Below are 25,047 nucleotides of genomic sequence, written 5' to 3' on the forward strand. Positions count from 1 at the left end.
CAAAGGATTCAAATTTTAGGACTTTCTAAGCTGGGGTAAAGAGTTTCAATTTTATTCTAAGTCCACAGGAAGCAATTGGAGGATTTTAAGCAGGTGAGCAACATGATCTGATTTATCTTTTAAATAATTCTCTTTGGCTGCTGTGTCAAGGATGGATTACAGGGGTGTGGATGGCAAGAGTAGAATCAAGGAGAACTGTCAATGTTTCTAGTGAATGATGATGGTGCCTTGGACTAGCGTTGATTATACTGAAGAAGTAGAAAGGTGAGCAGCTTCCAAAATACTTTAGAAATAAAGTTGATTGGACTTGATGAGTCAATATGGAAGATGAGGAAAAGAGAAAAACCAGGTGTGATTTCAAGTGTCTTAACTTGAGCAACTTGGTGGATGGTAGTGCCATTTACTGAATGGCAAAGACAGAACGAGCAGGTTACGAGGTGAGTATGCAATGAAATTTTCAGTTTTCTGTATGTTGGTTTCAGATGCCTGTTGGATACATGTTGAGTAGGCAACTGGTATGAACTGAGAGGAAGGACAGGGCTGAAGATGGAGATCTGGGAGTCATCAGCGCCTTGATAGAATCACCTGGGGAGAGAGCACATTTGGAGAAGAGCAGGAGCTGGGATGTACCCTTCGGAGCAGCTGTGGAAATAGGAGAAGGGGGTGAAGGGAGAGGGGAAGTATGGAGTGCTTGGAGACAAGAGAAGAATGTGTCTTAGGGACGGCATGATAAACTGCATTGAGAGGCACTGAGAAGTAAAGAAAAAATCAGAGAAGTAAACAGGCGCTACTGGCAACACGGAGGCCACTGGTGACTTGCAAGAGGCTATCTCCCTGGTGTGTAGGGCACAAAAGGCTGACAGGGTAGGTTAAAGAAGGAGCGGCAAGTAAGGATGTCGAGACAGTTGATTCTTATTGCCATTTTATGAATGAAGAAACCGAGGCTTGGAATGTTTGACTATCTCATCCAAGATTAAAGCCAGTAGGGTCAGATCCTGGACTCCGATCCATAAAATGATTTGTTACAGGGAGCTGCGAGCTATCGATGCAGGAATTTTATTCCCTCTCTTCCAAACGTAAAAACCACAGCTTCGAGTCCTCAACGTAAGTCATCCTTCCACGATGCCACTTCTATTCCAAAGGACTCGCACAGCCTAGAAAAACGCCGAGGCGGTTCTCGCCTTCTGGGCCAGGAGGGAAGGCCCGCCCCTTTTCCACGGCCTGAGCGCGGCGCGGTCCACTGCGGCTGCGCGGGCCCGGCGCGCGGCGGGGGCGGGGCGAGAGTGCGCGGGCGGCCTGGGGCGCGGGGGGCGGGAACGCGGAAGGGGCTGGGGCTGCGGCGCGAGGGCCAGCGCCGGGCCGGCCGAGGGAGTGCGGGGTGCGTGGGTGACAGGTGCTGCGGGACGCTGCCGGGGTCCAGGGCGGCGGCAGCGGCGGCGGCCGCGCGAGGCCTGAGGGAAGGAGGCCGGCTGCGGCGATGCTGGAGACCCTGCGGGAGCGGCTGCTGAGCGTGCAGCAGGATTTCACCTCCGGGTGGGTATACTGTGGGCGACTGAGAGGGACCCGCTCGGGATGCCCCCGCTCCCGGCCTTCCCCGCACCGCGCTGCCGGGTCTGGTTCCGCCCCGCCCGGGAAAGTAACGAACTTCCCTGCGTCCGCGCGTCTGGCGGCGCGAAGTAACTTAGGTCCCGTCGGGCTGGCTCTGGCTCGCACCCCAGGACCGGGAGGTGGTCGGCAGCGCGGCGGAGTGCGCCGGGCGTGCGTGGGACCCCCTCCGCTTCCCTCCCGGCAGCATCAGCCGGGCAGAGGAGGGGGAGTCATGTGAGAGGCGGTCGCGACTCCCGCTTCCGCCCGCGCGGGACGGTGGCCCTGCGCCCCCTCGTCCCCTACAACGCCTCCGGGACACCTGCCCTCCGCCCATCTGGAGCTGGGCCCTCCGCCCCTTCCCCGGGCCGGGGGTTCGCCCCGCGCCTTAGCCTGCGCGGGCCCGGACCGAGCCCTGCCGCTCCCTGTCTCAGCTCTCAGGTTCTGCTCGCCGGCCTAACCCTCGGCGAGACTGGCCGCTTCTTCCCTTCAGCGTTTTGTGTCTACCTTTGCCCTGGGTTCAACGCCTCGGTGAAGGAACTCTTGGGCAAGAGAAACAACAGAACTATAGCAATGCTGTTAATACCCGGTGGTTAAAAGCACAGAGGTTCCCAAACTTTGCTTAGAATCACCTGGGAACGATCACAATCCCAATGTCCAGGTTACACCTTATACCAATTAAACCAGAATGCCTGGAGATGGCGTTTTAAAGCTCTCCATGTTATTCCAATGTGCCCTAAAGTCTGGGAACCACAGGCCTAGACTCCGGCGTCACGCTGCTTAGGTAACTCATCCTGACTCTACCACTTAGCCAAACATATTTCTGCAAGTTACTGCAAGAACTGTCTTGCCTCATTTTACTGTTTCTGCGACTGTAAAATGGGGATAATGATGATACTTATAGAGTTGTTGCGAAGATTAATGAATTAACATGCAAGACAAGAAGTCACTATTATTACTTTGCACTTAATTCACTTTAATGTTTTCATTACTTTAGAAAGGGTGTCACCTTTAAAAAGGGTCTCTCAACCTTTAACTTACAAATCATTTTGGAGACTGCTGTGAATGTGGGAGGTTCACAACCATACTGTTTTAAATTTCTAACGGGAGAGATGTTAGCCAACAATTTATGGGACAAAAATATTTATGCTGTTTTCCTATTGGGTGCTGAATGGTGACAAGCTGTCAAATGCTTTAGTGCTTACCACATATAAAAACATTTTTGTTAGTTTGGTGTTCTTTAGAATGTTAGTTGTAGATGTTCTAGGAGTCATTTGTTGATGGATGTGCTTGCATGTATGCGTTTTTTTCTCCTGATAAATTTAGAAAATAACTTCAGAGTGTAAATTATTGTTTTGAAAACTTTTAGTGTGATACTGAAATCAGAGTGGCCATATATAAACCCATTTGCATACACTACTGTTATCACTGCATCAAGGAATTCCTTGATGGCTTAACAGTCCCTCTTTCGGTAGTTACTCTCCTGCTCATATGGTTGCCTCAGAACCATTCCTGTTCCTAGTCTTTGCTTAAGAAGATCTTACCTAGAATGATGGACTCTGGACTGCCCAGGTCCAAACCATCCTGGGAGATCTGGGTAACCCAAAAAGTTTAGGATTCAGTTAGGGAGAGGTGCCAAGGGGATCTAGAACCCCTTGGAAACTGACTTGACTTCTTGAAGATGTTATAGTCTGGGGCCATGTTAGAATTAGACATCCTGAGAGGGCTTCATTCCATTTAGCTCCTTTGCTGGCTTCCTCCTTGTCACTTTCAGCTGATAAACCACTGGGCTGTCAGTATGTGCCATTAGCCTATCATCTGGCAGAGAAATAACTCATCTCTGAGTGATGTCCGTCTCCCAGTTGACCAGCACCTCTAACCTCTGATGTTCACTTTGTTCAGGCCCTCGATTTCCTGCACTATTCTTACTAAGGAAAAAACCCATCTAATCTATTGTATGAAACCCTTCTATATTCAGCTTGAAATCAGCCTAATTTACATAACTGAATATTTTTGCTTTGCTGAGAAAAGACAAAATTAAACATAGCACACACATGTTTATTGAGTGTAGGCAATGTGGGATTCAAAGATGAAAGAGGCATGAACTGCCTGAGGTGGTGCGCGCCTAATAGTTCCAGCTACTTCGGAGGCTAAGGCTGGAGGATTGCTTGAGCCCAGGAGTTTGAGACCAGCAGCCTGGACAACATAGCAAGACTGTCTCGAAAAGAAAGTGGCATGGCTCTGGCCACCCAAAACTCTCACGTTGGAGCTGGTGTTCCTGTAGAACACTTGGTAGCAGAGCAAATGTTTAGAAGCCAGAGCAGCTGCCTTTTAAAATAGTTGGAAACGCCAAGTGTTCAGGTTGCCCCAGGGAATCAGCTGAAGGCCTGGTGCCTTTCTGGGCTCCTTCAGTGTGGCCAGTGTCACTCCTGATTACACCCAGAGCAGCAGCCTCTCCTCAGAGCTGCTCTGCTCATTTTCAGTTTCTGAAAATTCATATAACTGGAACTTAACTCTAGGCAAATTTACTTATTTTTTTTGTAAAATATTCCTCATCAGTCTCAGAATGTCACATTAGTGGTTAAAGCGTGTCCAATGAACACAATGAATTTCTACATTCCATTCAAACTTAGAAAAAATGCAACTTACCATGATTCTTTAAGGGAAGTGTAGCGATTACTGGTGCTTTTGGGAGAACTCTAGGTTGTCCATGGACATATGGCCTTTTTAATAAATTTTTATTCGTTGTAACAGTATGTCTACGTTGAAAAAAGCTAGTAATTATATATCACAGTCTTTCTGCCTCAATTGGATGACAGGCTGGCCCAGAGGCTGCGGGACTAAAGGGCATTGGTTCCCGGTCTCACCACCATCTTTTCCTCTCACCTAAGTGAGTCCTAATTGGATTAAACTCAGAATCTATTTTTGGAGCCTTTTGGAGGGTTCACATAGAACATTCATTTTTTTTTTTTTTTTAAGAGATTGGCTTGAGCTCTGAGGGAAACTTTTAGACGTTCTGAAGCACGTATTTCAAATCCACGCTGGTCTTTGATTTTTACCTTTTGAGCAGTTATGACTAAAGCCCTCAGGATTGAGGTATTTAGGCGTGCAGAACTCTTCAGGAAACTGAAAATCAGATTTACTGAAGGTTTATAGCTGCCTGTCACGGGCTGGTGTTTCCTGTTTGTAATACTCTGAGTTCCTGTGGTTAGGGATAAAAAACCTATTTATTGTTGCAGCTAGATAATGATTTTCTGTCAAAGCCTCCACTGGCCCTTGACCTCCACCTGCACTCAGAATCCTTATTCTCTCTTCCCTCCAGAGTATCAAAACCTGCACAAAGGAGAGGATCCGATACTCTAATTCACAGTGTGTTCAAATGGTGACGCTTTGCCCGAAATGTTGACTTTTCCAGGATTACTAACGTTTCTAATGAGGAGGAAAAAAAATCTCAATATTCAACTGGATTAAATAAATAAATATTTACTGAGTTCTTGCTAAGTGCCAGACACTAGGCTAAGCACTCAAAGTGTCCTTTTTTATAGTAGCTTAAAAAAGATTTGAGAAGCCATGTGCTTAGTTTTGCCTAGTTTTTACTCAGCGGTGTCTATATATTGGGCTAGATCCTGGGGCTACAAAGTTAACTGAAATAGTCTTTGTCCTCAGGATTCCCTAGACTGGTGGAAATGTAAAGCAAAGCAGAATGAACTGAATGTTAGATACAAATGGTGTGGTATCTGAGCCCAGGGGAAAGAGCCATTAATTAGGATGCCTTTACAGAAGGTGTCAAAGAGTAAGTGGCTTCTAAAACTGGACCTTGAAGAATGAGGAAAGATTATGATAGATTTGGGTAAGGGCATTTCAGAGATGGAAGCAATCCTGGGAGATGAAGCTGGAAAGGAAGTTTAGTGCCTGATAATAGAGGATCTTCAACACTTTGTTTAATTAATTTATTTATAAAATATTTATTGAATGCTTACTCCATGGCAGGCACTATTTTAGGTGCTGAGGATATAACGGAGAAAAAAAAAACCAGACAGCAAATATGATCCCTACTCTCATTCTAGTGGGAGGAGGTAAAATATGTAGAAGGTCATAAATTCTATGTTTAAAAGTCAGGTTAAGGGGGAAATAGCCTACCTGTATTTCTGGGAAAATATTTCTGTATTTCTGGAAGGATGACTTGGGAGGCAGTGTGATAGGACGATTAGGGATGGGGAACATGGAGATTATTTAGGAGGCTGTAATTATGGGCCATGTGAGAGACGATGAGGCAGTGCTGATAGAAATTTAAAGGAGAGGATGAATGTGACAGGCACTGGTCAAATTTGTCAGCAGTGACATGTGGAAGGTGAAAAAGGTGCAGAAATTGAGAATGTTAATTTAGGGGTATCATAGATAAATGATGTCATATACCAGCATAAAAGGATTCAAGAATAGGTTTGAGAAAGAAGGGGCAGTTTACAGTGAATTTGCTGTACAATAGCAGCTTGACATCTGAGAAGCAGTTGGAAATTTCAGATGCACTCACGAGAAAGGTGAGAACTTGAAGCGGTGTATTTGGGGTTAATTAGGGTAAAGATAGTCTAGATTATTCTCCCTTTCCCTGAGTCTGTGCAGCTTTTGTGTGAATTTCTCATGCTTTGGACCTGAGGGGTCATTTGCACTTCTAAGTGTGATCAATGCTTTTGCTTTCCCTGATCTTGTTTAAGGTGGGGGGAAGAGAATTGATAAATACTAATGTGAAAATATGATAGATTATGGTTAAAAGGGAATTAAGCCTTATGACAAAATATGCTAATTAATATACTTTTGTGGTGTTATAAAGCAATCATCCTCATCTTTTCTAATAGCTGATAATTATAAACAGGTGGAGATTGAGGTGCAAATAAATGAAATGCCATGTAGGCCCCCCCACACCACTGAGTCAGCCAGCAGATGTGCTCATCATTTATTGTGGTGCTCAAGGCATCATTCTGAGTATCCACTTCTTTTTACGCTTTTTGTCTAAGCAGTTTTGCTAATCTCCTTCATTTCTTAGTAACATGATTATTCCATTTTAGAATTTTCTACTGAGCTTGAAGAAATAAATGTGCTGGTGTCAAATTAAGGTTAAGTCTTTGGAGCCATCTAAAAATAAAATTATTGAACTGTTACGGTGAATTTGAGGTTTAGTTCTTTGAACTTGAAAGTTGTCTTTAGTAGAAAATAATTGACAGATGGCTCACTTAAGTCTGTATATTAATGTGCTCAGACAGCAGCACTTATGTCTTCCTGGAGGTGTATGGTATTAGGGAGAAGACTGAAAACTGGGCTGGGCAAGCCTTTTATAGGAACTGGTGCATTGGGAACCTCTACTGTATTTCACCCTGGCCCAGTTATGTTGTATATAGTTTCTCAACTTTCTTGATGAGGATAATTTTTATTATACTTTTCATTTGAACAAGCTCTATAGTTTCCAGATGTTAAGGTCATATTTGTAATTTTATCGAATTTACAAGAATTTAAATCTTTATGGTTGTGTATAATGCTACCATTTTACATTTGAAGAAACTGAAGTATTCTCCCTAGGTCAGTATTTCCTTCCCAGCATGTCATGATACTGAGATTGTAAATAGATGTTATGAATGGGTTGTTTCCAGCATGGAGGCTGTGTGAGAAACTTGAGTTATCCTAAAATAAAAATGGTAGTCTACTTTCACATGAATTCTGGATTTCCCGGATGTATTTTAGAGAGGACTTTTTGCATATTTGCTACTTTGTTAAATATATCTGACCTTTTTCTTTTTTTGTCTTAAGAATAATAGTCATTTTAACTCTTCATTTTTTTGTCTCCTGACCTTCTATAACTGTTTCCAACTTTCCTCTGGCTACTTTATGTTTTCTCCAACAGCTTCTATTCTGAATTTTGTCACATTGGTGATTTATTTGGAAAAGAGTTGGTGAGAAAAGATGAATTATCTATAAGACTTTTTGTTGCTAAAGAAATTTTGTTTTTTACAAAGTTCGAAACATACACAAAAACAGAATAATGCTATAAACCCCATATATCCATTTCTCGGATTCAGCAATTTTCAGATATTGCCACATTTGCTTTATATACCTATTTCTAACATATATATTTATGACATAAATCTAAGATTTATCTATTAAACCTCTGATATGTCAGCTTGCATCACTAAAAACAATACAGACATTACCTAAATGCAATGCCAATATCATAACTAATAAAATTAACACTGATTCTTTGATATTATCAATTGTGCAGTCTGTAATCAGATTTCCTTGGTTCTTAGAAATGTCTTTTTACAGTTGGTTTGTTCCAATCCAGATCAGATAAGCTCCACACATTACGTTTGGTTAAAGACCAATTTTTAAAACAGATGGTTGTTAAAGTGTCACATGGGGAAGCTCTTATTGAATCTTTTGATGGTTTTATTTTCAGCTGCCTATAACACTCCTTCTTTCCCTTTTATTCCAAACTAATTTTTTTTCTTTTTTGATGGAGGAGAGAAAGTTGGCATGTTACAATTGAGAAATTAAGTTTATTTTAGGAATAAATGTTTGAGATATCAACTTAGAGATTTGCTAGATCATATAATTAGAGTAGTCCAAATAGGATTTTAGGACTTCCCTTTCACACTTAACTGTGTAGAATTGTCCTGAGTCACTAAAAATAATCCTCGAATCATTTTGAGTGTGATGTACTGCTGTGTATAACTGTCCTAGGATAATTTTGTCTGAGATGTCACAACTAAGTGCCTTTCTCAAGTTTTGGAGTGGAAATAGTAGAGCATGGCCATAAAAGATATTTTTCCCTAGCTTTTTCTTGATCTTGGTTTAAACCAGAATTACTAGTTTCCAAGATAAGCTTAGAAATTTATATTGTTTCTCTGGGACAGATTAGACTTTTATGCAATTACCTAGACTCATCTAGGGAGATACACATACTGGTTTTGTATTAAAAATATTGCTGAATATTTTGAACATTGTACAGAAAATCTCATCAATATTTTATTTTTCGAAAAAGATCAGAGAGCAATATGAAACTCTTTGTATGAAATTGGCATTCTAATTTGGTTTAAAAATGCATTTGATCAGAAGTCCTCTTTCGGTGCTTAACAGGCATTATTGAAAGGAAAGATATAATCCTGTCTTAGGGCCTGTGTGTATAGTCACAAAAATTGTATGCTGTACAATGCAGGGTTGAGGCATTCATGGGAGAGACAGCTTGTATGTTAGGATCGTTTCTGGCTGATAGCAGTAAAGTGTCTTGAGAGGAAGGAGCACCTATTTCTATTTTTACAGAGACTTTGTAAGGGCCTATGTTTCAGTTACTATTTAGAAATGAATACTTGGTGGTATAATTAAGAATATATGCAGCAATATCTCATTTTATATGTGATTATCTCATGTTCAAAGAGATTCGAATGTCTGGGATAGTATCTACTTAATAAAGTGTGCTGCTTAGATATCTTTGTTACCTATTGAGTTCACTTATGTGGACCACTACTTTTTCTAAAGATGCCAGAGAAATTAGGTTTCTCTGCTCTGATCACATTTAGGAATCAGTGTTTCTACAAACGGTATTCGGGGAACATAGAAATATAAAGGTATTTGCTATATATTTTCCATTCGTGGTGTCTAACATGGTAAACACACAACTGTTTGCAGAGGTGTTTAATTTTTGCTAAAAAGATTAGCTTATCTGACCTAAAATTTTAATAGATGTGAAAATTTGTGGTTGAAAAATATCTTGTAAAATGTAAAAATATTACATTTTATACTCATTGAATTATAGGCTGAAGACTTTAAGTGACAAGTCAAGAGAAGCAAAAGTAAAAAGCAAACCCAGGTAAGCTTGTGCTAAGATTTTAATTTACTATGACTTAAATTTCACACAACTTTTGGTTGTATTCATAACAGTATAATTACTTTTATGGATTTTAGAGTACATCTGACAGCAAAACAGTTTATTGATTTTTTCTAAATTTTGTAACAGGAAAATTTTCTGACGAAATTGTGAAATGGTTGGAAAAATGCTGAAGTATAATTGTTTTACTCCATGACAATCAGTGGCTATTGTTTGATCACAATTAATCATTTTCAGTTTTTGTATTAAGAGCAAAAGTAAAAGTCCTAAATTACTGAAAAGCAAATTAATAATAAAATAATACAAGTGAGCCTTTTTGGCTGTGTTACCTGTTTTACATGAAAACAAGAGCATTGTGCTATTTTTAAAATTTTTTTTTAACAAAGTATGTGACCAAAATTCACTTTCAACCTAGAGATGATGAACTTTGATCATACATATTTATTCTTATGTAGCATTATATTAAAGTGTTTATTGTATGATAAAAATAATCTCCATGGGGCAAAATGATGGTTGATAATAAATTATAGTTCATTATATTAACTCTGAAATAAAATAGTACATTTTTCTAAAAGTTTAGATAAATTGTCATTAGTGATTTAAAAATACCTTATATTACAATTGGCAATGTTGAAATTCTTGTATGTAACTTTTTTCTTTAGTTGGCTAAATCAGAAACAATTTTAATAGAATAAGTGTTTCTTTTAGCAGGACTGTTTCATATTTGCCGAAGTACTCTGCTGGACTGGAATTACTTAGTAGGTAAGTGTTTTCATTTATAGAGGAAGGTTATACTTCTTACTATTTTATTGACTAAAAATATTTTATAATTTTATAGATAAAACCTTAAAACACCTAAATTTTACATTAACATAGTGATGTGAAATTATTTACTTATTCTTTTCCCTAAGGGATTTTACTTTTGACTGATTCATACAAAGGCCATTCAGATTTTGAGCAGATAGAGCACTATTGTATTTACTAGTCAATAGTTTGTTATGTGTATTTATTATATGTATGGTTGCTTTGTTGCAAGAAAATTGATTCTGAATTTGAGAGCTCAATTTTGTTTTTTACTTCCTTAATTTTATATCGTGTCTCTTCCAATCCATTCTTATTGACATACAGATTAACATTAAAATACATGGCCAGACATGACACGAAAAGCACGAGCAACAAAGTAGAAAATAAAGAACCGAGTGTGATGGCTCATGCCTATAATCCCAGCCACTCAGGAAGCTGAGGTGGGAGGATTGCTTAAGGCCAGAAGTTCGAGACAAACCTGATCAATGGTGAGACCCTGTCTAAAAAATTTTTTAAAAATTAGCTGGGCGTGGTGGCACAAGCCTATAGTCCCAGCTACTCAGAGGCTGAGGCTGGAGGATAGTTTGAGGCTGCAATGAGCTATGATTGTACCACTGCACTCCAGCCTGGGTGACAGAATAAGACTTTATATCTTAAAAAAAAAAAAAAAAAAAAAAAAAGATAAATTGGACTTAATCAAAATTAAAAACTTTTTTGTTTCAAAAAATATCAGCTAGGTGTGTTGGTTCAGTCCTGTAATCCTAGCACTTTCAACAGGTGAAGTGGGAGGATTGCTTGAGGCCAGGGATTGGAGACCAGCCTGAGCAACATGGCAAGACCCCACCTCTATTAAAAATAGAAAAATTAGCTGGTCATGGTGGCATGTGCCTGTAGTCCTAGCTACTTGGGAGGCTGAGGCAGGAGGGTCCCTTGAGCCCAGGAGTTTGAGGTTGCAGTGAGCTACGATGACGCCACTGCACTCCAGCCTGGGCCACAGAGCAAGATCCTCTCTTGATGGCCAGGCGCGGTGGCTCACGCCTGTAATCCTAGCACTCTGGGAGACCCAGGCGGGAGGATTGCTTGAGCTCAGGAGTTCGAGACCAGCCTGAGCAAGAGCGAGACGCCGTCTCTACTGAAAATAGAAAGAAATTAGCCGGACAACTAAAAATATATATAGAAAAAATTAGCTGGGCATGGTGGCACATACCTGTAGTCCCAGCTACTTGGGAGGCTGAGCCCAGGACTTTGAGGTTGCTGTGAGCTAGGCTGACGCCACGGCACTCTAGCCCGGGCAACAGAGTGAGACTCTGTCTCAAAAAAAAAAAAAAAAAAAGATCCTCTCTTGAAAAAAAAAGAATACCATCAAGGAGGTAAAGTGACAACCTATAGAATGTGGCAAAATATTTGCAGATCATATATATCTGATAAGTGACTTGTATCCAGAATATATAAAGAACTTTTAAAACTCAAAAAGACAACCCAGTGAAGAAATAGGCAAAGGATTTGAATGAGATGTTTCTCAGAAGATACACAAATGGCCAATAAGCACATGAAAATATGCTCAACATTGGTAGTCACCATGGAAATGCATATCAAAATCACAGTGAGATAACACTTCATACTCACTAGCATAGCTATAATCAAAAAGACATCCTCGTGTTGGCTAGTAGGGAGGGAAATTAGAACACTTATGCATTGTTTGTGGGCATGTAAATTGGTCAGCTACTTTGGAAAACAGTTTGATAGTTTCTCAGAAAGTTAGATATAGAATCACAGGTTGAGTATCCCTAATCTGAATATCCAAAATCTGAAATGCTCCAAATCCAAAACTTTTTGAGTGCTAACATGATGCTCAGAGGAAATGCTCATTGGAGCATTTCGGATTTTGGATTTTTGGATTAGGAATGTTCAACTGGTATGATGCACATCTTCCAAAATTGGGAAAAATCCTAAATCCGAAACATTTCTGGTCCCAAGTATTTTTGATAAGGGATACTCAACCTGTACCACATGACTCAGCAATTTCACCCCAAGAGAGCTGCAAACATATATCCACATAAAAACTTTTACATGAATGTACATAGCAATATTATTCATAATAGCCAAAAAGTAGAAACAGCACAAATGTCCATCAGCTGATGAATGGACAAAATGTGGTATATACATATAATGGAATATTATTCACCCACAAAAATATGTTATTGATACATTCTACAACATGAATGAAACTTAAAAACATTATGCTGAGTGAAAGGAGTCGGCACAAAAGACCACATATTGTATTTTTCTATTTATATGAAATGTACAGAATGGCAAATCCATAGAGACAGAAAGTAGATTTAATGGTTGCCAGTGTTTGGAGGGAAGAGAGAATGGGTAGTGACTGCTAATGCGTATGGGGTTTCTTTTCTAGGTGATAATGTTTTCAAATTAGTGGTGATAGTTGCACAACTTTGTGAGTACGATATACTAAAAAAACTACTGAATTATACCCTTTAAAAGGTTGAATTTTATGGTATGTAATTATAGTTCAATAAATCTATTATAAAAGTAAGTATAGTGTATGGTTTAAGTATGTTACATGCAGTTCTATATGTAATAACATGTCATTTGACAGATATACTGCTTTTCCTTATCTGCACTTAATATAACATGGTCATTTATACCTACTTTTTCCTGTCTCTTTTCTAGCACTTTATTTGGTTTCTTTTTATGGTTGCTCAATCTAGAGATTTTTCTTCTTTGAAATGAAAAGTTCTTGCTGTGATATTAATTTTTTCCTTGGTTTTGTTGAGTAAAGAACAGAAGTGAACATAGAAGTGAACATGAAAGGAAGTGTATTAAAAATTAACCAGTGATGTACTGTTTACTATTTACATTTTGTTTTTCTTTCTTGAGACTTAGTTGAAATAACTTCGTTTCATTTAAAAATTTATTTTGGAGATATACACTTTTTTGTGTGGTAGTTTTTTGGGATGAGGATGCATTTTGGGACTTAATATGAAAAATTTACAGCTATAGGAAGGTGTCCATAATGTGTCTGTACGCTGCACTGAAAAACAGTGTTTTCTCATTGGAACTAATATTGAGTGTGGGAAAGACCATTTTAAATAGCAAATATCTAAATCATTTTTTAATTTTTAAAGAAATTGTGATAAAATGCACATAACAAAATGTATCATCTTAACCATTTTTAAGTGTACAGTTTAGTAGTGTTGAGTACATTCACATGGTCCTGCATACAATCCCCAAAACTCTTTTCATCTTGCAAAATGGAAACTCTATACCCATTAACCAACAGCTCCGCATTTCTCCCTCCTCCTCCCTACCCCTGGCAACTATCATTCTACTTTCTCTTTCTATGAATTTGACTGTACTAGATACCTCATATAAGTGGAATCGTGTAGTATTTGGTTTTTTATGGTTAGCTTATTTCACTTAGCATAACATTTTCAAGGTTTATCCATGTTGTAGCATGTGTTGTAATTTCCTTTCTTTGTAAGACTGAGTAATATTCCATTGTATGTATATACCACATTTTGTTTATCCATTCAGCTATTAATAAACACTTGAGTTACTTCTACCTTTTGTCTTTTGTGAATAATGCTGCTATAAACATGGGTGTACAAATATCTCTTTGACATCTTGCTTTCAGTTCTTTTGGGTATATATCCAGAAGGGGAATTGCTGGATCATATGATAATTCTATGTTTAATTTTTTCTGTAACCATCATAGTGTTTTCCTTCATGACTGCACCATTGTATGTTCTCATCGGTATTGCGCAAGAGTTCCAGTTTCTTCACATCCTTGCCAACACTTGTTATTTTTCTGTTTTCGTTTTGTTTTGTATTTTATTATATTCACTAATGAGTGTGAACTGGTGTCTTATTGTGGTTTAGATTTGCATTTCTCCAATGACTAATGATAGCATCTTTTTGTGTGCTTAATTTGGCTATTTGTGTATCTTCCTTGGAATGTCTATTCCTTGACCATTTTGAATTGGCTTATTTGTGTCTTATGTTGTTGAATTTTAGGAGTTCTCTATATTTTAGGGATATTAACCACTTATCAGATATGTGACTTTGAAATACTTTCTCCCATTTTGTAGGTTACCTACCTATTTGCGCCATTGATTGTATCCTTTGATGCACAAAAGTTTTTAATTTTGATGAAGTCCAGTTTGCCTATTTTTTCTTTTGTTGCCTGTGCCTTTTGTGTCGTATCCAAGATATTCTTGCCAAATCCAGTATCATGAAGATTTTTCCCTGTGTTTTAAGGGTTTTATAGTTTTAACTCTTTGATCCATTTTGAGTTTTTATATACAGTGTTAGGTAAGGGCCCAACTTTATTCTTTTGCGTGTGAATATCCAGTTTTCCCAACACCAAAGTACAGACTGTACTTTCCCCCATTGGATGGTCTTCTCTTGACAACCTGGTCAAAAATTTTTGACCATATGTGCAAGGATTTATTTCTGGGCTCTCTATTTTATTCCATTGGTCTACATCTGGTCTTTATGCCAGTACCACACTGTTTTGATTTTGGCAGCTTTGTAGTTAGGTTTGAAATAAGGAAGTCTGTGTTCTCCAGTGTTGTTGTTCTTTTTAAGATTGTTTTGGCTATTAAAGGTCCCTTAAGATCTCATATGAATTTTAGGATGGATTTTTTCCTCTTTCTGCAAAGAATATCATTGGGATTTTTTAAGCGATTGCATTGCATCTGTAGATTGCTTTAGATATTACTGACGTCTTAACAATATTAAGTCCTCCAATCCATGAACATGGGATGTTTTTCCATTTATATATGTTGTCTTTAATTTCTTTCAGCAGTGTTTTGTAGTTTTCATTGTGCAAATCTTCTACCTTCTTGGTTAATTCCTAAATATTTTTTAATGCTATTATAAATGGAATTGTTTTCTTAAATTATTTCTGAATTGTTCATTGCTACTATAAAGAAACAACTGACTTATGTGTTTATTTTGTATCCTACTTTGCTGAGTTCATTTATTCGTTCTGATAGTTTTTTGTGTGGAATCTTTAGGGTTTTCTGTATATAAAGTCGTATCATCTGTGAATAGAGATCATTTTACTTCATTCTTTCCAATTTGGTACCTTTTATTTCTTTCTCTTTCCTAATTGCTGTGGCTACAACTTCTGGTATTATGTTGAATTGAAGCAGAAAAAACAGGCATCTTTGTCTTCTTCCTCATCTTAGAGGAAAAGCTTTCAGTCTTTCACCATTGAGTATAATGTTAGGTATGGGTTTTCCTTCTATTCTTAGTTTGAGTATACCTTCTATTCCTAGTTTTCCTTCTATTCCCAGTTTGAGTGTTTTATCACAAAATTTGAATTTTGTCAAATAATTTTATGCATCAGTTGAGATGATCATGTGTTTTTTTCTTTCATTCTGTTAATCTGGTATATTACATTGATAGATTTTCATATGTTGAACCATTCTTGCATTCCAGGAGTAAATCCCATTTAATCATGGTGTATAATCCTTTCAACATCTGCTAAATTAAGTTTGCTAGTATTTTGTTGAGGATTTTTTGCATCAGTGTTCATAAGGGATGTTGGTCTATAGTTTCCTTTTCTTGTATGTCCTTGCCTGAATTTGGTATCAGGGCAATAATGGTCTCATAAGAATGAGTTAGGATATGTTTCCTCCTCTTCATTTTTTCTTTTTTAGAAGAGTTTGAGAAGGATTGGTTTTGTTTTTTGTTTTTGTTTTTTTTTTTGAAACAGAGTCTTACTCTCTGTCATGTTGGATAGAGTGCAGTGGTGTCATCATAGCTCACTGCCACCTCAAACTCCTGGGTTCAAGTGATCCTCCTGCCTCAGCCTCCCAAGTAACTGGGACTACAGAGGTGCATACCACCACACTCGACTAATGTTTTCTATTTTTGGTAGAGACGGGGGTCTCCCTTTTGCTGAGATGTATTTTAATACATCTTTTTCAGCTTCTGAAAAAAACGAAAAGTCTGTCTAGTAAATTCACCATCTAGTCTTTCTTAGAGACATTGTCAATTTATTTTTTCCCTCTGAAAGGACCATACTTTCCTTTTTCTACGTATGCCTTTTGATTTTTTTTATTATTGAAAACTGGACATTTGAATTGCATGCTATGGTAACACTGGAGATCAGATTCTTCCCCTTCCCTAGGGTTTGCTGTTTTTGTTTTATTTTTTGAATATTGTAGTGTCTCTGTGCCAGTGATCAGAAATGTAAATTTAAGGTCTGCTCAAGTCTTTTATGAGCCTGCACCTTTCACTGGGCATGTATGGTGACTATCTAAATTCCCTCATATGCAGTTGCTTTTGAATGTCCTGCTCCTTAAGTATCTGGCTCCCAAAGAGGGAAAAGAAAACAATGGAGAGGGACAAAAACCAGACACTGGCCTTTTAAATCCTCTGAAAATTGCTTTAGTCAGAGAGGGAGGAATTTGCAACAGTGGCTGCTTCTATGTCTTCTCCTCCCTGATCAGAAGCAGCAATTGTGATCAGAGCACAGATTCCCCGATACTTGGAGGACAGGTCCTTATTGGCCCATCTTGGCTTTTAGAAGCTGTGCACAAGCTTCTTCAGGAACAGGTGCATGGCTGCCTACCATGGGATGGAAGTGAGGGAGGGGTACTGTTACTGTGCTGAAAGCTGAAATTAACTTCAGTTTACTTTCCCATCCTTCCTCTGGAAGTTGCAAGCCTTCAGTAGACTCCAGAGTTCCAAAATAGTTACATCAGACACATTGTGCCAATGCAACTGTGGTCTAGATGGGGAGTCAGATTCCTGGTGCTTCTTATTCTGCCATCTTCCTTCTATATTCGAAATCATAATTTTTTAAGCAGTGTAGTATGACATAGTTGAGAATTAGTCTCCTATATTCCTGTAGCTCTAATCTAATGCTTTATAATCAACACTTCCTTTGTAAGTAATTATTTACATGTATGTTGGTCTTTCTAACTATATCGTGAACTCTCCCACTAGTCCTACCATAATATACATAAAATATGTTCCAAAATTCTTTGAAGGAATGATTACGTTATTAATATGATTTCTTCTCCATTGCCTCCGTATTGACTTGTAATTTTAAAGATATTTGAGTTTGAACACAGGCAAATTGGAGGAGTTTACATCCAGGGATTTTATTGCAGTAGAATGGTGCAACAGGGTCATCCATTTGTTGAAAGCAGTTGGATGGGGATGAGTTTCAAGGCTGCAAGAGATGTAGAACAACTGCTGTGTGGACTTCAGGGATCAATCTAATAGGAATGAAATTTTTTTTTAAATACTGATTGGCAGCTAAGCCCCGTGTGAGGTTGGATAGCATGCATTTGTAATGGATTTAATGCCTTTCTCCAACAGTGCTCCATAGCATAGAAGTAGAGCAGAGAAAATGAATGGCTGGGATAGTCTAGGTTTAGAGAATGCCAAAGATACTAGGAAAATCGTGACTAGGTGCTGAACTAGAAAGGTAGATGTGAGGAAGGGCGATATATAATGGCAAGGAGGGTGTGGAGAGCATACATAATAAGGGGAAAAGGAAATGGTGAGAGATGAAGAAAAGAATGATCTGGAGTCTAGATGGTAAGTGAGGATTAATTTGCTCTTTTCCATTGATTGGAGAAAATGATAGAAAATTTTACTGTGAAGCCCTGAATTTTAAATTTGCAATTAGCATATGTATTCCTCCACTCAGCAGACATTTAACAAGTTTTTTTGTATGTCAGGCTCTGTGCTCAGTACTGATACAACACACATGCAAAAGTAAAATTTATCTCTGGAATTCTGGTGCTTAACAGTGCTTGGCATTCAGTAAATACCCGTTGATTTTAATTGATACTTATACCATCTGATAAACCAGAGAAAATTTTTGAGCTTTCTGTTAGTCAACAGTGGCATCAGGGCTATATTAATTGTGTGATCTTCCACCTTGCTTTTTTATTACATGTGTGACTCTAGTATAGTCTGAATGATTTGGATTGATTTTCCTATTTAAATTTAATAGAAAAATTGTGAATCTCTCTGTGACTGTGTGGGGAGGCAGTATAAACTCATAAAACGTGTATTTCTATTTAGAGAATTATCAGTTGGATAGGGAGAATCTTAGATAAAATGGGAAATCAAGTTTTACATCAGCAACCATATGAATAATAGTTAAGAAGTTGTATTTTTGGCTGGGCGCCGTGGCTCACGCCTGTAATCCTAGCACTCTGGGAGGCTGAGGTGGGCGGATTGTTTGAGTTCAGGAGTTCGAAACCAGCCTGACCAAGAGCGAGACCCTGTCTCTACTAAAAATAGAAAGAAATTAATCAGACAACTAAAAATATATAGAAAAAATTAGCTGGGTATGGTGGCGCATGCCTGTAGTCCCAGCTACTCAGGAGGCTGAGGCAGAAGGATTGCTTGAGCCCAGGAGTGTGAGGTTGCTGTGAGCTAGGCTGACGCCACGGCACTCACTCTAGCCCGGGCAAAAAGAGTGAGAGTTGTATTTTTTAACTTTTCATTTTCAAATAATTTCAGATTTACAAAATAGTTGCAAAAATAGAACAAGGAATTTCAGCTTTCCCAGTGTTAGCATTTTATATAACCATAGTGCAATGATCAAACCCACAAAATTAACATTGGTAAATACTTTAATCTATAGACCTTATTCAAATTTCATCAGTTGTCCCACCAGTGTCCTTTTTTTCTGGACTAGCATTCAGTCCAGGATCACACATTATATTTTGTCTCCATGGCTCCCTCATCTCCGGTAATCTGGAACAGTTCCTCAGTCTTTGTCTTTTATGACCTTGACACTTTCAAAGAGTACTAACTAATTATTTTTCAAAATGAACATCAATTTGGATTTATCTGCTCTTTCCTCGTGATTAAGTTCAAGTTAGTGCTTTTTTGGCAAGTCTGCTAGAAGATTAATGTCGTGTCCTTCCCAGTGCATCATATCAGGAGACACATGATGTGTCTCATTACTGTTGACATTAATTGTGATCATTTGATCAAGGAAGCTCTGGGGGTTTCTCCTCTACTATTTTCCCATTTTTAGTTAACGAGGATCCTGTGGGGAGATACTTTGAGACTATGTAAATAATCCTGTTTCACTTCATGCTTTTATCCAGTAATCTTATCATCCATTAGAATTCTTTTTGAAAAATTACTACTAGTTTACCAAATGGTGATTTTCTTTCCATCATTTCTTCTATAATTAACAATTAGAATTCTGTAAGAAAGAGTTTTTCTCTTCTCTTCCATTTATTTATTCAATTATTTATATCACTGTGGACTCATGGTAATAATTTATTACTGGAGTTATAATTCATTACCACCATTATATATTTTATTGCTCAAATTGTCACATATTTGGCCATTTGGAAGCTCCTTCAAGTTGACTTCTTTACCCTTGTAACATGTCCCCATTATTTTTTGAGCTTTTCCCTTCTGCTGCCACCGGCGATTCCATGTTCATCTTTAAACAGTATTTCTTTTAAAGTGTGATTTGCATTTCAAATTATTTTTTGCTCTTTTTTAGGTATGAGGATACGTGGGCTGCACTTCACAGAAGAGCCAAGGAATGTGCAAGTGCTGGAGAGGTAAAGAATTGGCTAATGTTATACTCATAGTAAAATTTTCTTTTTCAGTGTTAAATGCTAGTTTTAAAGAAATTAAAATTTATAATTGTGCTAAAATGTTTTGTAGGATATCATAAATTGGATCTAGTAGTTGGTTATGAAACTTTCTGAATAAAGCATATTTTTATAATGTCTCAGTCAAGTAATTTAGTTGAGCTAGAGAGCTGATAACTTTCGTTCTAAGGACAGATAAATATTTGATTCATCTACATATAATGCTTTGAATTTGAGTCTGATGGCTTTGCAATTATGTGTAAATTATATAATTATATAATCTCTTTCTGTACACTATTTAAGAATTCTGTACTATTTGGGCAAAAGTTTAACTTTGCTACCTAAAATCATTAATTTGCTTGCCAAATTATTATAAAAATTTCAGGGGTCATCCTCAACTCTTAGAAGAACAAACTGTTTTTAAACGCTATGTATAAAAGTGACTTGTAATTAAAATTATTGGTATATGTACTTAAAGCATTATTAGTTTAAGATCAAATACTCTATGCTATTGATATGAATCAAACTTTATTTCTTTATTTCTGTAATTCTGACTTTCAGTTTGATTAGACTGACTTTCTTTACCATTTACGTAAATTAGTGAAGCCATATTAGTTATATAGAACACAGGAATATATGTGATGAAATTTAGACCCTAGCATTTGTCTTAGAAATTACTGAAAAGGGAGGAATGTAGGTTTCTGGCAGTAAGGCAGACTAAAAGCCTGATAGCTATAAAACACTTCATGCTGGATATATTTTTTAAAAATTCTTTAGGATGCCTTAAGCTCACAAAAATTAAGGGAAACCTAAAGGGCCAACAACAAAAAAATGAATAGGGAACTGAAATCAGAGTGGTTAAAAAACAAAACAAAACATGGAAGCTGGCATCAAATACTAAAACAAAAGCTTAGAGATTCGTGAGGATAAGAGACTTTGTTTATGGGGAACTGAATCCAAGACTCCTGATAAAGCTTTTTGATCTTTGAAATGGCTATGTCTCCTTGTGAAAGGGTAAGCTAGAAAAAAAAAATGTACATGTTGGCCAAAGGAGTCAAGGACAAAACATGTCTGTCTTCATTACAAGTTGGCCTAAATATAGTCTCTTTTCTGGATTTGTTAACCATGGTCTCATCCTCACGTGAGTGTGGAGTTCTAAGTTATACTTCCTGCATGATCAAGGAACCTCTGTGTTAAGAAATGAGAGAGTTGCAGATGACTGTATTCCTTGACACTCCATATAAATAAATACAAATTCTCCATGGATGAAACTGTTTAAATCTAGTCTCCTCAGATTTCCATGATCCGAGTCAGGCTCCCTCCCCCAAAATATTAACAAACACACAAAGAAGTAAACTACCAAAAGTTTGAGTTGCCAGAACCGAAGAGTAAGATTTAGATCTGCAAAAGACTTTAGATATTGCATTATTGAATGTAGACTATTAAATAGGTATATACAAAATCCTTGAAGAGATAAAAGATGGATTTAAAAATGAGTAAGGAATAAGATACTATCACACATGATTTTAAAGTCATTGAAATTAAAAACCCAAAAGATGTGCTTGACAGCAGTTGGACACAGCTGAGAAAGAATTAGTGAAGTAGAAGAGACAGTCAAAAAGACTGTCTAAAAAGAAAGGATCTCTGAGAAAGAAAATGGAAAATATGAAAGAGAAGTTAGGGAGTAGTTATAAAAGATCTTTAGGTTGAACTCAGTGAGATGGCCAATATTTGACCAATTTTGATCTCTAAAATTACAGTTTCATATGGGTCATGTATCTCCAGGAAACATTCCAGAAGGAGAGAATGAGGGAGAGACAATGTAGAAAAAGATAAATGGCTGAAAATTTTCCATAAATGAGATATGTAAATTCTTAGATCTCTGCAGAAAGTACAACAAGCAAGTAAGATAATTATCCACACCTAGACATACAGAACACTGAAGAAAAGGAGATCTCAAAATAACCAGAGAGAAGAGACAGATCACTTATCAATGAATGAGTTCCACAGCAGACTTCTCAAAATGTTACCAAGAATTAGGGTAAAAGTAAGACTTTTTTATATAAAAGCAGAGTTTTCTATCAACAGTCCCCCAATAAAGGACCTTCTAAAGAATAATTTAAGAAAAAAAGAATATAATTTTGGAAGATAGGTCTGAGATGTAGGAAGGAATAATGAACAGAGAAAATGGTAAATATAAATAAATCTCAACAAACAGTGGCCATATATATCAGTTATTTAATTTGTGGGATTAAAAATGATAGAGCAAGATCAAACAGTAATGCTGGATAACAAAACATGTAAGCTGGAAGGCAGATTATCAGAGTTCAAACATTTTAAGACTTCTGTCTTATTAGGGGGAGCATGTAGATATTTGAGGGAGGGTGTATAGATATTGATTAATCTCAAATTTAAAGTTAAATATCTAAGTCATCCATAAGGGTTGGAATCAATTTCTTTCAGACTCCTGTTAATGTTAATATTTGCTCCTCCTCCCATGAATCACAAATATTCTTAATGGCATCTAGAATGGTGAATCCTTTCCAGAATGTTTTCAGTTTACTTTTCCCAGGTCCATAGAAAGAATCACTGTCTATGGCAGCTACAGCCTTACAAAATTTATTTCTTAAATAATAGGAGTTGAAAGTCAAAATGACTCCTTGATTCATGGGCTTCAGAATGGATGCCGTATTAGGAGGCAAGAAAACAACATTATGTATCTAACTTTGATGTATATCTCCATCAAAGTTCTTGGGTGACTAGGTTCATTGTCAGTGAGCAATAATATTTGGAAAGGAATCTTTTTCTCTGAGCAGTAGGTCTCAACAGTGTGCTTGAAATATTCAGTAAACCATGTTGTAAACAGATGTGCTGTCATTTGTTGTTCCACTGATAGCACAGATAGAGTCAATTCTTAAGACCCCTAAGATTTTCAGAATAATAAATAAGCATTGGCTTCAACTTCAAGTCCACCAGCTGCAGTAGCCCATGTCCTTTGAAGCTTTGAAGCAAGGGATTGACTTCTCCTCTCTTGCTCTGAAAGTCCTAGATGACATCTTATTCCAATAGAAGGCCGTTTCATCTACATCGAAGACATGTTGTTTAGCAGCTACCTTCATCAATGATCTTAGCTAGATCTTTGTATAACTTGCTGCAGCTTCTATTAAATACATCAGCACTTCCTGCTTCACCTTGTCCTTTTATATTATGGAGATAGCTTCTTTCCTTAAATTTCATGAACCAACCCTCTGATAGCATAAAACTTATCTTCTGCAGCTTCCTCACCTCTCTCAACCTTCACAGAATGGAAGAGAGTTAGGGCCTTGCTCCGGTTTAGGCTTTGGCTTAAGGGAATGTCGTGACTGGTTTGATCTTCTATCCAGATCACTAAAATTTTGTCCATATCAGGAGTAAGGCTGTTTCACTTTCATATCATTTTTATGTTCATTGGAGTAGCACTTTGAATTTCCTTCAGGAACTTTTCCTTTGCATTCACAACTTGGCTAACTGTTACAAGAGGCCTAGCTTTCAGCCTATCTCAGCTTTTGACGTGCCTTCCTCACTAAGCTTAATCATTTCTAGCTTTTGAGTTAAAGTAAGAGAACACCTAGAGACCATTGTAGCATTATTAATTGGGCTAATTTCAATATTGTTGTGTCACAGGAATAAGGAGGCCCAAGGAGAGAGAGAGAGACAGGAAAATGGCCAGTGGGTTGAGCAGTCACACACAGCATTTATTAAGTTTGCCGTCTTACATGGGTGTGGTTTGCGGTACCCCAAATTACAATAGTAACATAAAAGATCACTAATCATAAATCACCATAACAAATGTAATAATAATGAAAAAGTTTGAAGTATTTCAAGAATTACCAAAATGTGACACAGAGGAAGTGAGCACATGCTGTTGGAAAAATAGACTTGCTTGATGCAAGGTTGCCACAAACCTTCAATTTGTTAAAAAAAAAGACAGTATCTGTGAAGCACAGTAAAATGAGGTACAATAAATCAAGGAATGTCTATAATTGGAGGGAAAACATATACTAGACAAGTACTAACCAGAAGAAAGTGGATATGTTAATATTGGTGAAATAGACTTAAAAAGAAAAAAAGAGTATGAGGAAGAAGAGGATCATTAAATAGAAGATTCAATTCCCTCAGGGGGAAAAAAGTCTAAATTTGTGTGTACCTAATAAAAGTCTCAGAATATATAAAGCACAAATAGAATTACAGGGAAAAAATAGATAAATCCACATTCAAAATAGGACAATTTAAATACATTTCTCTTAAATGACAGGAAAAAAGCAGATAAAGTAACCATGGGATATAGACAATTTGACTCATGTGATTAACAAATTTGACCTGATGGACAAATCTAGAGTACTACCCCAAAAAATACAGAATACACATTTTTTTAAAGCATACCTGGAACACTTGTAAAAATTGACCATATATTGGGCCACAAAGCAAGTCTCAGCAAGTTTCATATAAAGGAAGTCATAGAGGATTATTCTCTGATCCCAGTCCAAATAAAGCTGAAAGTCAGTGCAGGAAAACAATTTTAAAAACTCCATGTTTGGAAATTAAAAATACATATTATGACTGATTTGTGGTTCAAAGAAAAAATGTTGTAAATTTAAAAATAGAACTGAATAATAATTACCTACATATAAACTTGTAGAATTTGCTAAGGTCTACCTGTGGGGAAATTTTATAAAGAAAAAAAGACTGAAAATTAGTGAGTTAATGTAACTGAAATACTTGGAAAGAGAATAGAGTAAACCTGGAAGAATGAATGAAAAAGAGAGTAAAGACAAGAGAAATAAATGAAATAGAGTACAAAACCGTAATAGAAGCTAAACAACAGGAAAGGTTCTTAGAACAGACTAATAAATTAGTTAATAATTAAATAATTAGTAAGTCACTGGTGATATTGATGTAGAAAAAAATCAAATACAAATAAATACTTTCAAGAATTAAAGGGAATATAGCTACAGTTATATTCACAGAATGTAAAAACATAAGAATTTATGAACAGGCCGGGTGTCGTGGCTCACACCTGTACTCCTAGCACTCTGGGAGGCCAAGGCGGGTGGATTGTTTGAGCTCAGGAGTTCGAGAGCAGCCTGAGCAAGAGCAAGACCCCATCTCTACTAAAAATAGAAAGAAATT

The 25,047-nt window shown here is 37.4% G+C and overlaps 1 protein-coding gene across 2 annotated transcripts in view; it reads left to right on the forward strand.

The window, feature by feature from the left end:
- Nucleotides 1–1,301: 1,301 nt before the first annotated feature.
- Nucleotides 1,302–25,047, forward strand: part of DTNBP1 (dystrobrevin binding protein 1) — a 134,445-nt gene continuing 110,699 nt past the window's right edge. Inside the window, exons 1-4 of one of the 2 annotated variants that reach the window (XM_012643259.1) lie at nucleotides 1,302–1,533; nucleotides 9,386–9,439; nucleotides 10,169–10,219; nucleotides 19,785–19,845. In XM_012643259.1, the coding sequence (XP_012498713.1) occupies nucleotides 1,478–1,533; nucleotides 9,386–9,439; nucleotides 10,169–10,219; nucleotides 19,785–19,845 (222 nt within the window). In that variant the 5' untranslated portion in view covers nucleotides 1,302–1,477. Of the gene's footprint in view, nucleotides 1,534–9,385; nucleotides 9,440–10,165; nucleotides 10,220–19,784; nucleotides 19,846–25,047 lie in introns of both variants that reach the window. The other variant, XM_012643258.1, reaches the window with a different exon arrangement.

This window comes from Propithecus coquereli, unplaced genomic scaffold (assembly GCF_000956105.1).
Source record: "Propithecus coquereli isolate 6110/MARCELLA unplaced genomic scaffold, Pcoq_1.0 Scaffold194, whole genome shotgun sequence".
Taxonomy (NCBI): Eukaryota; Metazoa; Chordata; class Mammalia; order Primates; family Indriidae; genus Propithecus; species Propithecus coquereli.